The sequence below is a fragment of the Microcaecilia unicolor genome, chromosome 14, assembly GCF_901765095.1.
Source record: "Microcaecilia unicolor chromosome 14, aMicUni1.1, whole genome shotgun sequence".
In the NCBI taxonomy this organism is placed as follows: Eukaryota; Metazoa; Chordata; class Amphibia; order Gymnophiona; family Siphonopidae; genus Microcaecilia; species Microcaecilia unicolor.
Window position 1 is genome coordinate 43,472,055 of NC_044044.1, and position 15,543 is coordinate 43,487,597.

The 15,543-nt window shown below is 42.3% G+C and overlaps 1 protein-coding gene across 2 annotated transcripts in view; it reads right to left on the reverse strand.

Moving 5' to 3' along the window:
* Window positions 1-15,543, reverse strand: part of RNF115 (ring finger protein 115) — a 49,381-nt gene that overhangs the window by 32,332 nt on the left and 1,506 nt on the right. For both annotated transcript variants that reach the window (XR_003940018.1, XM_030187652.1), the window contains exon 2: window positions 1,380-1,438. Coding sequence is in view for 1 of the 2 variants with exons in the window: in XM_030187652.1 (XP_030043512.1) it covers window positions 1,380-1,438 (59 nt within the window). In the remaining variant the exon portion in view is untranslated. The remainder of the gene's footprint in view (window positions 1-1,379; window positions 1,439-15,543) is intronic.

Genomic DNA, 15,543 nt, shown 5'->3' on the forward strand with positions numbered 1-15,543 from the left:
AGTCTTGAGTTCAGAACACCAGCCCTCGAATGTTCTCCACACCCTTGCATACCCCATGGGTGTAGAACATTTCCGAGCCTGAAGAAAGGTAGGAATGACCAAATCAGAATAGACTTTTCATCTCAACTGAGCCCTTTCAATGGCCAAGTTGTAAGATCAAAGGAGAATGGATCCTCCATGAGCACTGGACCTTCCTTTAGCAGGTCACGTACCCGCAGAAGATGGAAAGGATCCCCATCCAGAAGTCAAATCAGGTCAACATAACACAGCCTTTGTGGCCAATCTGTGGTTATGACAATTATTTGACCCTGGATCAATGCAATCCTTTTCAACACGCAGTACACCATGGAACAAGGAGGGAAGACATACAGTACATGTGTCTCTATCCAGGGCTGTAGTAGGGCATTAATTCCATTGAGCCTGGTTATTTACTTTACTGGTTTCCCTTGGAAGTGCGCTGCTCTTTGGAAGACAGCCAGCCTCTCTGCAACTTAAGCATACATACTCCATAAATAGTGAGTAATTCTTTACCCCAGTAAACGTACACAGCTATTCAAGCCAGACAGTCCAGTCTGCAGGTCAAGGTCAGGACACTGAATCTATACATGGATTGGCCTTTTTGCCTATTTTTTTGAAAGAGCTTTTCATTTTCCCCTCATTTACATGCCTTTAATTAGCTAAGAGTTCATTAAAGGAAATAAAGGGAGGTGGGGGAGAAGGGGATAATTTACTATGCATATAACATAATACGTATTTTGAGGCCATAGGGGTCAAGCCCAAAGCAGCTCATGGATTTCTACAGGCAGTGTATAAATTCTTAAAAGGGAAACAAAAAAATAAAAAATACAAAATTCTATCATGTGTACCACTAAAAATGGATGTCCTCCCCATAAAACTATAAGACAGCTTTATCCCCACTTCCCTTTTTATTAGGGCCTAAACCATGGCTTTTCAGCCTATTTTTCAGCCATCCGTTTCATATGCTGTACTTACGACTGCAATAGATTCCAAGAAGAGCCCAAATGGCTGAGTCACCAGCCCCCAAAATTATCCCCACTTCCCTTTTTATTAGGGCCTAAACCATGGCTTTTCAGCCTATTTTTCAGCCATCCGTTTCATATGCTGTACTTACGACTGCAATAGATTCCAAGAAGAGCCCAAATGGCTGAGTCACCAGCCCCCAAAATTACTTCATAAAAAGGGATGTTGGCTGAAATGTGGCATGTCATGCCTTTATCATTCCTCCCCCCCACCCCTTTATGTTTGTTAACATGTGAAGCTGATCAAGCAACTTTCCACTGAAAGGACTCCACCACTCTACCCTACCAGTTCGGAGGGTGACAGACTCCAAAACAACAGGGGGAGGGAATACACGCTACCTGGAATCATCTGTCACTTCTTCAATGAAGCCCGATTCACACCTGGGGCAAATGTATTCCTAAAATTAAAAGAGAAAATGGAGAGTATTTAGCAAGATCACCGTTTCCGTTAGAGCACTGAAACCCAGAGATCCTGGGAAGCGACCACAATGGATAATATAAGATTCTCTAGCCCAGCATCTACTGACATTGAATAATTGGCCTTGGTCTCTAGCAGTCTCTGCAATGAACATGAGCCTTTCTCTTACTCCTATTATTTAGGATATTCCCTCCCTTAACATATGCATCACCAGTTTATCCCACACAGCTGTGCTTTACCTCATCAGAATCTAAATAAATGTTATTCACCCAAAGACATTATAGTTGGATATTTTGTATACGAGAGAGAGAGAGAAAGAGAAATTGAGACTCCCAAAATAGTATCAAACAGCAGAAGCCAGAGCTATGACCTTCAGGAATCCATTCCTAATAGAAGGGGAAAACACATCAAAACTAAATTTAATCTAATCTGTTTTTTATATACCAATCATAGTTCCATTAGGATTCACAGCGGTTTAAAAATTAGGGTTCACAAGGAGTGTGTGTCAGGGAGCATGTGGAGGTTAACAGGTAGGGGGAGCGGTAGGATGTGATAAGCACAAGGTCTAGTGCAGATTAGCCTTTGAATAAGTAGGTCTTGAGCAGTTTCCTGAATTGTGTGTAGGAAGGTTGCAAATTCACGGCAAATGGGAGTGCATTCCATTGGCGTGCTCCTTGGAAAGAGAAGGATTTTTAAAGTATGCATTTTAGGTTTGTTTTTCTGGAGGAAGGGTGGCCCAGTGACGATGTCCAGCGGTAACAGAGATTTCTAGTAGTTCTGTCAGACCTTCGGAGTTTGTTCCAAAGAGGGCCTTGTAGTTCAAACAACGTTTTGAAGCCGATTCAAAGGGTGATTGGCAGCCAGTATAATTCCTTCAGTGTGGGGGAAATTCTGTCATAACAACCCAGCCCGGAAATCAGTCTAGCAGCGGTGGAAGTTGGAGGCATATTTTCAGTTTGTTGTTCATTTGGGCATATAGGGAGTTACAATAATCTAGTTGAGGAAGGAGTGTCGCTTGCGTCAGGATTCTGAAGTCTTCTTCCCGGAGGATCCGATTGCTCACAGTTGTTGGAGTTTTAGGAACAACTTCTTGCTCAGGGTCGCCATCTGTTTTTCGAAGGAGAGGATGGAGTCAAGGATGACCCCTAGGACTTTAGTAGCTCCGTCGATTTGTATGCTTTCGCCAGTGGCTAGTACCATGGGGCAGCTTGGCATACTGTCCCTGAACCTGGTGTTCTTCGTCTTTTTGCTTATTCAGGAAGTGGCAGGAGGCCATTTGTCGATGTATGTGATATAGTACTTGATTTTACAAAGGAGGGTGTCCAGGAATTCCCTCACAAGGCAGAGTAGGAATATGTCATCCGCATATGACAGTAGGGTGATGTATGCTTCCAGGGGTAGATTACCCAGTGTGCTGAGGTAGATATTGAACAGTCAGAAACAGTAGTGAGCCCTGGGTACTCCACAGTCTGGGTTCCATCTGGATGAGCTTTCCGATTGCCTCGCAACACTGTAGGTTCTGTTCTTTAAAACTTTTTTGAGCCAGCACAGTACTACTCCAGTTATTCCTATGTCAGGCAGTTTGGCGAGTGGGGTGGTCCACTGTATCGAAGGCGGCTGAAATGTCAAACTGTAGTAGTACCGGTGGTGTTCCTTGGCTTAGCCAATACCTTCAGTTCTGTGGTTTGGCCTGAATCAGTGTTGTGTCTTGTGTAGAATGTTGAAAGCTTCAATGTGTTCTTGGAGTTATTCATGAACTGTGAGTTCCAACAGTTTGGCCATCCAGGGAATGCCTGCGACTGGGTGATAATTCTCAGCCTTAGTTGGATCTGCGGTGTGGAGTTCGGCAGGTGGGTAATGGCGATGTCCGTTAATGGGTCTAGGTTGTTACCATGTTGGAGGTTGGCACTGACGAATTCTGTGAGCCAGAGTAATAATATGTCTTGAGGTATGTCGGCCAGCAGGTATGAGGGACAGGTGTCTAGACTGGTTAAGATCCTGTGCGGGTGTCACTTTACAGCCATTGGGGTGACCTTCTCAAAGGTATTCCAGATTCTATCAGCTGGAACATTGGTAGGGGTCCCCGAATGTTCAGTAATGGCTGGTTTAGAGGGGGTCTGGTGAAGTCTTTGTCTAATTTTCTTAACCGTGTTTTGGAAGAACTGTGCAAGTTCCTCAGCCTTTGGTTGTAGGTTACTGGGGGGAGCTCCAGTATGTTGCTGATTTTGGTTAGAGCCTTGAGGATAGGGTTTTCGATGGGTTGAGTGAGTTAGCAATTTCTCAGCTGTAGTATTCCTGTTTGGCTTGAGTCACTTGATGTTTATATTTGTTTATTTCTCTTCTCCAGTTGATATAAAGTGAGCTGTCTTGAGATCTTTTCCAAATGCACTCAAGGCGTCTGCATGATCATGGTCGCTAAAGCGTTACTGAACCACAGGTTGGCTGATTGTCTTACAGGTTTTATTTTGAGAGGGGCGAGCTCCTCGAGTTGATGGTTGTGTCCCAAGTCCGGAGGTCTTGGTTATTGTCATCTGCTACCAGTTTTGGAAGAACAGAGTCCCAGAAAATGGATGGTTCTAACTTGCGTCTTTGGTACTTGGTGGGGGCTGATAGCCGAGTTTTCAGGTAGAACGAGTGTGAGTAGTGGTCTGCCCACATTAGTGGATCCCATCTCAGATGGTCTAGAAGTAGTTTTTCAGGATCTCTGGGAAAGGCCACAAATTGACTTTGAACCTGGTCCTGAACTTGGGATCAGTCACACATGAGAGAGACTACAGAGACTCTAGGTATTCTGTGAATTATTGTACGTTTGGGTTTGAGTGGTCTTCCAGGTGTAAGTTGAGGTCACCCAGGATTAGGATACCAGAGTTGCACATGATGAGGTGGGAGATCTTTTCAAAAAGTTTCTTGTGCTTTTTGCCATGGATAAGGTGGTCTGTAGATTAGCATAAGTCCAAATGAGCCACCAGGATAGTAGTTTACTTGACATTGATTCTATGCTATCACCACCATAGTCTAGGAATTGAAAGTCTAGGAATTCCCTGTATAAAAGAGGGCAAGCCCTCCTTTCTTATTTTGTCTAGGGCAATTCACTTAGAACCCTGGCAGGCAAAGAGTATGTGTGGTGAACTGTGATCTAGGATCCATGTTTCTGTGATGAAGATTAGGCCTGGAGAGGTGTCTGAGCTAAAGTCTGAATTATCGGAGCCTTTCTGCAGACTGATCTTGCATTGAAATAGGTGCATTCCATCGCGTTGTAGTATGAGTCAGCAGGGTGTTTGTTTATGGAGTCCATCTTTACTGGGTTTTGATAGGACCTACACCAGGGGTATGATTTTAAAGGCCTGTGCGCTGTACTTGGAGTGCAGGAGTGGTCGGATGGCGAACAGACTGGCGAGATGCATTGATGTGTGGGGTGGTAAGTGTTTGTGTCTTGATGCTGAGGACAAGTCCATAGACCGCTATTAAATGGACTTGGAAAAATTCCGCATTTTTAGGTATAACTTGTCTGGAATGTTTTTACGTTTGGGGAGCGTGCCAGGTGCCCTTGACCTGGATTGGCCACTGTCGGTGACAGGATGCTGGGCTAGATGGACCTTTGGTCTTTCCCAGTATGGCACTACTTATGTACTTATGTACTTATGGTGACGTGTGGGCCATATTCATGCAGCTAAGGAATGTTTTGGAGAGTCTACTTTTTGATTCGAGACCCAGGAGAATTAGTATGGTTAGGGCTTAACCATATCATTGTAATAGTACTTTAAAAGGCGCCTCGATTGGCGTCGGAAGGGTGAGCAGAGCACACTTCCATGCCTGCCCTTCGATCGAGAAGTGAAAGGGAAATTGGACTTGATATACTGCCTGAGGTTTTTGCAACTACATTCAAAGCGGTTTACATATATTCAGGTACTTATTTTGTACCAGGGGCAATGGAGGGTTAAGTGACTTGCCCAGAGTCACATGGAGCTGCAGTGGGAATCGAACTCAATTCTTCAGGATCAAAGTCCACTGCACTAACCACTAGGCTACTAGTAGGTGCTGGGAGGCCAAGATGACATCTCCCTGCAAATACATATAACAAACAGTTTGGTTCATGTTCTATTACTGGGTAACTACAAACATGACTAAGTCATACACAGCTGTTTACAAGAAACAAGCTGTGCATATGTATGGGGGGGGGGCAGGGAGAATTCCAACAACTTCAGATTTCAACAGAGATTTATCATATTACCTTCAACAAAGATTCATCATATTACCAAACACACTCCCAAGTCCAGTCCTTTGCACCAAAGTACCCACTTACATGTACCTATCTCCCCCCCCCCCCCCCCCCCAGCAGGACCTGTTTCCCCACACCTTGCATGATGGTACTGCCTTCTCCAATCATGAGTATTTATATCCTGATTTAGATAACCTTCAAGGCAAATATCAGTTCCCTCATAAGCCCAACATGTGACCTTTAGCAGCCAGATGCCTGGATACTATGATCATTGAATTCTGTGGGCTCGCTCTTCTCCTAATTTGTAATGGGCCACATGTGGACAAAGCCCTAGGGTGGCTCCTTACAGCTGTGGTGTGTCATTAGCACAGTTTGGAATAAAACCAGCAGGATCAGTGACCAGTACCATCACTCATTCAGCTTTCACAGAAAGAGTGTCACTTCTCAATGGGTCAAATGGGGGGGGGGGGGGGGGGGGACGGGAGAGAAATGAAAGAATTCTACCCTGCAGCCATTTCCTTACAAAGGCAGGACACCAGGTATGACCTGTGATGCTACCATCTTTTCAGAAGGCACAGCAAGAAAAGCCAATGCAAAGGGCAGGCCAAGGTCAAGACAGAACTGTGAAAGATACAACAGAACCACAGGGATTAAGATAAAGACTTACAGTAGTGTGGGGTGGGGGGAAGAGAAAGGCACAACCATGATTAATCATTTCTACTGAAGCAGACTGGATAATTACACTAAAAAAAAAAAACTTCAGCAACCTTCAAGTTCATTGTGAGCTGAACAGCTGATTATCAGATGACATTGTGTTCTAGGATTGCATTAAGAAAGAATCCTTGCAGTTTGTTCATGCACAAAACATGGTGTGAGAGATACGGAATGTAAAATCAGAGCACTGATCAAATGGCAAAAGTACACAAACAATTAAAATTAAGAACCTTTTCAAAGCTGAAGAAACCAGAAACTTAGCAAAGCAAAAGCAAAATAACATTCCATGAATACCCCAAGAGAAGGTCTCAGTCAGTTTTAGGAGAAACTGAGCAGGCTCGGTGCCATTTTATGAAGGGAGTGGCCCAGGGCTTTAAGGAGGGCCCTGTTTTCAAACAGGCTATGACAGGGCTGGAAAAATCCCCAAAGCCAGGACACCTGGGAGCCTAAAAGTCAAAGAAATGGGGGTGGGGGGGGGGGGGGGGGAATATATGAGAGCACAGCCAAAACTGTGCAAAGAAAACACACCAAAAAAAAAGGGAAAAAAATCTGTTTCACTGGCTCTTGAATTTTCTAACTATATTCCCATGCCTGAATCAGATTACATTGTGCCAGTAAGAGTGTTTCCTCAAGGCAAGGAGCCTCAATGGAGTGGCCTAGTGGTTAGGGTGGTGGACTTTGGTCCTGGGGAACTGAGGAACTGAGTTCGATTCCCACTTCAGGCAAAGGCAGCTTCCTTGTGACTCTGGCCAAGTCACTTAACCCTCCATTGCCCCATGTAAGCTGCATTGAGCCTGCCATGAGTGGGAAAGCACGGGGTACAAATGTAACAAAAATAAATAAATACGGCAATTATCCAGTGCAAAGTCAAGAGAGTGGCCAAATATTAAAAAAAAAAAAAAAAAAAAAGATCTAAGGTGGCTAGGAATAGAAATCTTACAGCACTGCTTAATAGTGCATCCAAAAGCAACACAGAGAAAACCTGCAGATTGTGGTCTTGGTGCAAACTGCTGTGTTTGCATTTTTCTGGGTACTGGCACTGCCCGTAATGTATGGGGCAAACTAGCTGGAGCAGCAGTTCCTAAGTTCCTGGGTCCCCAGTTTTTGGGGGGTTTCCAGGACATCCAATGAATATGCCTGAGAAACCTCTGTGCAGTAAAAGCAACACAGGCACATCTTATATATATTCCTCATGGAAATCCTGGAAGCCCTTTCGGAAGCACAGAATGCCACCTAACCTTTGGCCCTCTTCTTGCTAAAACCTTGACTTTTATTTGGATTTTGGTCCAATACTCTTATTTTATCTCCGCCCCTTTAACTGGCCCACCTTTCCACTGTTATTAGTCTGATCACTGCAGCTACAGACCTAAGACTGGGAGCCAAGTCTCCAGGCTCCTTCTGGGATTCTATCATGGTCTGTAAATCCAGCCACCCAGTGTTATCTTTAACAACCCCCTCCCCTGCCCCAGGGCTCCTCTGCAGCATCCCCTGCCTTGGTTAGTCTGGGATGGAAAAAATCCTGTTCCAAGAAGATCCAGAGACTATCTCTTTGAAGTGCACAGTATTTGCCACTAAGCAACTGGGCCTATCAAAGGCAACTTTTCACTGCTGTGTGTTCGTTACTTGACATTGTGTATATATTTTGTAGAGCAAAATATTTTCTGCACTACTGATACAACAATATATGCATAAATCATTCTACTGGATATTTTGCACTTGTCTTGAGCCATCACTTGAAGGGTATGAAGTGAATGTAATTAAAAGCCACAAAAAACAAACCTATCTATAAGTAGTGCAAATAATGGCCATACTGGATGGTAAAAGGGGAAATGGGACTTGATATACCGCCTGAGGTTTTTTTTTCCAACTACATTCAAAGCGGTTTACATATATTCAGGTACTTGTTTTGTACCAGGGGCAATGGAGGGTTAAGTGACTTGCCCAGAGTCACAAGGAGCTGCAGTGGGAACTGAACTCAGTTCCCCAGGACCAAAGTCCACTGCACTAACCAATAGGCTACTCAAGGGGCAGCAGAAGTCATTTAAAGCAATCCCTTACAAGGATTATGATAGAAAAAAAGTGGGCACCTTTATAGGAAGTCAAGTTTCATCTGTTATCCTCAACATGGTTGTGCCACAGCTTCACCCAAGATACCTTGTTCTCATGCCAAGCATGCAGGAGGAAGTACAGGAAACCAGGTCATCAGGCAAGGATACTCAAAACCTTGTATAGGTTTTATATTCCTTTCATAGATCACCTAGACAGCAAAAGAATCCCCAGGAGAAAACCAAGTATTTCCAAATGTATTACAGAGCAAAACATGCAAGACTATTGCTTGGGTATCATCTACGAAGAGGCCAAAGGGCAGGGTTACAGCAAAACTGGAAAATGAGAAAAGGATTGCCAGGTGCAGACGTTATGCTCCTGTTTGCTCAAAAACGAGAAAAATGTTACGCAGACTTGAGCAATACAACCAGAAATGAAGAGCCAATGTGACACTATTTGTGATGGACTGGCACATTTATTAACTCGTGATCTCAAAGCATGCAAGCAACTTGCAGGAGTTTCACCTACACCTCTGCAAGACGTAGCAGTCATATTGGAATGAAGTATAAATTAATCTGGCATTCGAGGTGTACCTCAAAACTAAATGTAGGCTGCCATTTTACATCTGCCGCTGAATGAAAAGTAGCCAAGGCATGGACTGCTTTTAATAAATGCCCCTGGAACATCACTGCTGGGAAAAGGTCAATGTGCCGTTATCCTACAGTTCAATCTCTTGAGAACTTCTTAGTCGATTGTGACATTTTGACCAATATATTCCATCGATGTGGTATTCAACGTAAAGCATTAAATTGGTTTTTGGGTTTCCTTAAACACCGAAGTTATATTTCTTAAGTTACTAGACCATTTTACCTATGTAGATATTACTGTATTTTTACAATGTCCCATTTTGGGAGGGAACCCTATCTCGGATTCAATAATGTATGGAACAAACAGTTGTGGGTTTCTATTCATCGTTTAAAACTTAAGGAGAAAACCAAGTTTCTTTGGACAGGAGCTAGTAATGATACCAGATAAGCAGAATTTTATTATTGGGGATAATTTATTCACTTTAGATTTGCTTTCAAAATTTTTAGGTGTGGAATTAGAAAATTTGCTATTAATGCAACAACATGTAATAAAGAAGACATTTTATTTTTGAGCAGGGACTGTCTTTTCGTGTATGGTGTACAGTGCTGCGTATGCCTTGTAGCGCCATAGAAATGATTAGTAGTAGTACATTCTCAGGAAGCCAAGAGCCATAAAAAAGTTGTTTTTAATTGGGATATGTTTAGAATATTGGTTTAGTTGCTATTATCTCATTTCCATTATCGTAATTTAGTGTTAATATGTTTTTCCAAAACATTTATCAATCACTTGCAAATAATGCACAATACAGCTGTCTGAATCATTTTGACAAGCCATAAATCAATCTGTTAGGAGTTACCATACTAGGACTAGGGGGCATGCGATTAAGCTACAATGTAGTAAATTTAAAACGAATCGGAGAAATTTTTTCTTCACTCAACGTGTAATTAAACTCTGGAATTTGTTGCCAGAGAATGTGGTAAAGGTGGTTAGCTTAGTGGAGTTTAAAAAAAAAAAAAAAGAAAAAGTTTGGACGGCTTCCTAAAGGAAAAGTCCATAGACCGTTATTAAATGGACTTGGGGAAAATCCACTATTTCTGGGATAAGCAGTATAAAATGTTTAGTAATTTTTTGGGATCTTGCCAGGTATATGTGATCTGGATTGACCACTGTTGGAAACAGGATGCTGGGCTTGATGGACCTTTGGTCTTTCCCAGTATGGCAATACTTATGTATAAGTTACTTTGGATGCCGATTATAGTTGGCATTCATTTTAAGCTTGTCACATTTTAAAGATTTTGTCTGATGAAGCCCCATCCTATATGGTGAATATGGCTACACTTTTTATAGGGTGTAGTGTCTAAGTATAACACCTGAAACCAATTTTCTTTTGCGTTTTCCAGATAAAACTAAAGTCAATTAAACATTTTTCCTCTTCGTTATGCTATCAGATGGACCGTACAGGTCTTTATCTGCCGTCATTTACTATGTTACTGTTGAACGCTTTACCTCTATCACTGAGAACGTGCTGTCATTTATCTAGCATTCAGATATTCCATGATGTTGGCCTTGTATCTGCCAACTAACAGGACTGTATTGCTTATGACCTGCATTTATTTTTATTAGTTTTTATTCTCATTTGTTTTGCTTGTATTATAAATTCCTGGATATTATGACCTGGTCTCTTTGGATGTGATCTGCCCTGAACTGTGGAGGTAAAGGCAGAATAGAAGTCCAGGTGTAACATAACACAAGCAAATGAAACAACAGAAAAGAGAATTCTCATGAAGTATGGGGGGCTTGAAAAAGCAGCTGCAGGAGTCTGCAGAGAAGGGCAGGGAAACCATGTGCAGCACTGTCACAGAACACGAGTACATTGTTCAGAGCATGGGAAGCTCTCCCAGCTGTTCTGATCACATTAAGAACCGACTTCTGCTCTCACATATAGAAATAAAATATCCGCACAGCAAGGAGACCCTTAAACCTACTAAGAAAAAAAAAAACAGGTTTAAATTCGGTATTTATACAGTGCTGGAAACCAAGAGACCTGGGTTCAAATCATGCTTCTCCCACCGATACTTGTTACCTTATGGCAAATCACCATCACCTGTCATCCCAGGGTATAAGTGTAATTTCTGTTGTACAGATACAGAACCCATGCAAACTATGTTCTTTGGGGGAGGAATGCTAAAGACATATGATGAACAATGTTTTCCAAAGTCTTAGTACATCTGGGCCTAAATTTGCTGTATGGTTTTATTAAATTTAAATATACCACCTTTCCTTACCAGATAACAAGGCAATTTACAAGTCAAAATACTATTAATGAACCAACGGAAACACCATTCAATTCTTATATGCCACTAATATCCTCTATTCAGGGTTCAGTGCGGTTTACATCATAAGCAAACAGGTTGGATATAATGTACGGTTAGGGCATAGTTTGTGTACACTCTTGCTGGTTGAATATAATGTTGTATGACATTGTCAACAGTAACAGGATAGAAACAAGCAGAAGGAAGTGAGAATAGTTAAGCTCTGGAACTCGCTAACAGAGGTTGTGGTAACAGCAGTTAGCATATCTGGGTTTAAAAAAAGGTTTGGAAAAGTTCCTGGAGGAAAAGTCCATACTCTTGCCATTGAGATAGATGTGGGGGAAGCCACTGCTAGTCCCTAAGATCAGTAGCATGAATCTTGCTACCACAGGAGATTGTCAGGGTACTTGTGCCCTGAATTAGCCACTGTTTGAAGCAGGATACTGGGCTAGATGGCCCATCGGTCTAATCCAGTATGGTCATTCTTATGTAAAGATAAAAATGACACCAGAAGCAATATGAAAGCTTGAGTCCATCTCCGAGGCCATCATCCACTCGAGCTTCAACACCTGTCTAGTCTTTAGACTAAGTAGGATAGGCCTGCTCTAACAATTAAGTCTTTAGGCTAATTTGAATCTCAAAAAGGACAACTGTCTTAAAAGTGAGTGGCAGAGAGTTCCAGAGCATTGGGGCTGCGCTAAAGAAATCTCTCTGGTGTGTAGTTTCGGGCTAGGCACACCAGTGGAACATGAAGGCTCCTGGCTGCTAAAACCACCACAACCTACAAAAAACTGGTACAAAGGGTACTATGATGTTCATAAGACTAGCCTATTCCATAAAATGCTGTTTCTAAGTGATGTACTGAAGCTTTATATGAGGGTCTTAACCCCTTCCACTTAGGGCATCCACTGTCGTTTAAGACCCCTTTAGAGAACAGTCACATAGGCTGCTATGTATGCACTCTACGTCATCAGAAACCTAAATCTTAACTCCTTAATGCCATTTGTGTGTTAAGATTATAGAACATTAGCATCTGCATGTGTGGCTGCGATATGCACACAGTAGTATTCAATAATGGGAGCATGAAAGTCCCAGAGCCACATGTGCATTCTCATTTACGCTGCAACAGACATGGTGTTAATTGGCACACCTAAATGTTGGCATGTAAATGCCAAACTATGCTAGCATTATCTGGGCACACCAATGCCATAATAGAATTTGCACTTGGCACACTGCAATTTGGCTCCTTTGCCCCCAAAGTTCATGCAAAGCTGACCATCTAAGGTATCCAACCTTCTCACTGTCCAACAGGTCTCCCTCTGCACATGGTAAATTAAGCATGGGGCAGAGAAAGCATCAAAACATCTGTACCTAATTCTGAAGTGAGCACTAGCTCACATACAGCTACACCACACCCACCAATATAGTTCTCCAGAAGCTCCCGGCTTTTAACTCAGCAGACAGAATACTATAGTGTAAGACCACATCGAAAGAGGAATTATTCCTCAGGAACCAGCTGGATCACAGCAAAGGCCGAGGACAATAGAATATTTTAGAAGGTAAAGCCCATGTTTCAGACAACTGGATTGCCCATAACACATTTATTTTTTTTAGCAGGGCTGACAAAACTACGGGGGAAAAAAAGCAGATCTGTATAGATTAAGCAGATGCAAACCCACAAATATCTCTCTACATTTGCAAGTCTAATGCACTTGAGTTCTTCTGAAAAGCATGCTAGTTTCAAGACTCTCATGTCATTCCAACAATACATCTGGAAACATCTGTGTTGTGGGTTTTGCTTACTCCACCCCCTCCGCTCCTGTAGGGGGAGAGGAAATAGAAAATAAATCTCATAAGTCCTGTGGAAAGATATTCATGAGTTGTAATGATGATGTACAACCAGCTTGCAATATATTTCTTTTGCACATACTACACCATCAATTTCACTTGTAAGCCCAAGATAAAGAAATTTAAAAAATAATAATAAATCTTACAGAAGGAATTTGGGTGGAGGCAGGAGATCTCAAATCAAGTTTGTCTGTCCTAATTAGAGCGTAAGCTCTGTCGAGCAGGGACTGTCTCTTCATGTTCAAGTGTACAGCGCTGCGTACGTCTAGTAGCAATATACAAATGATAAGTAATAGTAGTAGTCTTTGGGATTCCGGAATCTTGCTACTCTTTAGGATTCTACACAGAATCTTGCTACTCTTTGGGATTCCGGAATCTTGCTACTCTTTGTCCTTTTCTCTTATTTGTCCTGATCAGATTGTAAGCTCTGTCAAACAGGGACTGTCTCTTCATGTTCAAGTGTACAGCGCTGCGTATGTCTAGTAGCAATATACAAATGATAAGTAATAGTAGTAGTCTTTGGGATTCCGGAATGTTGCTACTCTTTAGGATTCTACACAGAATCTTGTTACTCTTTGGGATTCCGGAATCTTGCTACTCTTTGTCCTTTTCCCTTATTTGTCCTGTTTGTCTGTCCTGATTAGAGTGTAAGCTGTGTCGAGCAGGGACTGTCTCTTCATGTTCAAGTGTACAGCGCTGCGTACGTCTAGTAGCGCTAGAGAAATGATAAGTAGTAGTAGTAAGTTCTTTTGAGATCACCCTGCCATACAAAAAAAAAAACCAAAAACCCAGCGCTGCGTACGTCTAGTAGCGCTAGAGAAATGATAAGTAGTAGTAGTAAGTTCTTTTGAGATCACCCTGCCATACAAAAAAAAAAAAAAAAAAAACCAGCACAAGCGCTGTGTGCATGTCAAAAACTAACAGCCTGGCATGCTTTGGTTATTTTTACCTTGAGGTAAATCCCAGGGTATGTCACAGTTCCAAACTGGATCCCCACTACAAGCCCTGTTCATCATGCTATGACTCCCCTACCTAAACATACCCTAGAGACTCAGTCATATGGGCCTCTATAGCCAAATCAGGAAGATACAAGCAGTACAACAGGAGAGACTTTTAGTGCAGAAAGTGAAAATGGAAGTATGACAGGATGCAAGACTGATGGACTAGAAATGTCTGTCATGCCCAAAATGGTAAAAAAAACCTAAAGGCATTATGACTCTCCATCTGGACCTGATGTACATACCTTTGTAATGCATATAACTAAATACCTTTCCAATGTTAATGTGCTGTATTTTTCTGTAGTAAAAAAGGCCAAAAATAAGTGCAATGAAAAAGTATTCATATTTTTAGAAGCTAATAATCCATTTACATTAGATTTGAGAAAAGAAAGGCCTGTGACATCAGGATAGCGACAGAAAATTATCCTGTAGCAAGATACCTTGAGGAAAGCCACTGAAACCCCCTTCTATTGACCTTACAGGGATATTGGTGCTAAAAGTTGCCTTTACAAAGCAAGTGGAGGAGTGGCCTAGTTGTTAGGGTGGTGGACTCTGGTCCTGGGGAACTGAGTTCGATTCCCACTTCAGGCACAGGCAGCTCCTTGTGACTCTGGGCAAGTCACTTAACTCTCCATTGCCCCAGGTACAAATAAGTACCTAAGCCGCATTGAGCCTGTCATGAGTGGGAAAGTGCGGGGTACAAATAAAAAAAACCAAAAACATATAAATACCTTCTCGGCCTTGGCACCCTGTTATCAAATAACCTTGTCAATATGGTTAAAATGAATTCAGCTTTACCCACTCCCTCTTCCCCCCCCCCCCCCCCCCCCCCCCCCCGATACAGAATCCAGCATTATCCAGGTGGAAATAGCAAAGGAAATGCCATCACTACCTCATTTTCTATGGTTCCTAACTTCAACTTATCCTTTTGAAAAGGATGTTTACCAGCCTTTAATTAGATTCTGCTTGTAGCAGACAAAAAGCGGCTGAACCACCAGAATTTCCCCCCTCGAGAATGTATGACTAAAGGAAAGAGGGAAGGGCAGGGAATTAACGGTATACACCTAGGTGCCTTTATACAATAGCCTTTATGGAAAGTCAGTGCTGAGGCAGGCACAAATGTGCCTGGTTAAACAAGTATCCTGTGGCTCTGTGTTTCGTCACTGACCAAGCTTGGCTTGTGCCTTGTTTGCACTTCACTTTTGATGTTTTTTGATACGGTATTATTTGTTTACTAGACATTGTGCTCAGCATTTTTGGACTCATAACATTCATCAACATTGTTTTGACTCCTGATGCAGGTGCATTGTGGCACTGAAACACAGACTGCATCCAAACTCATTTAACTGTATCTTTTAAT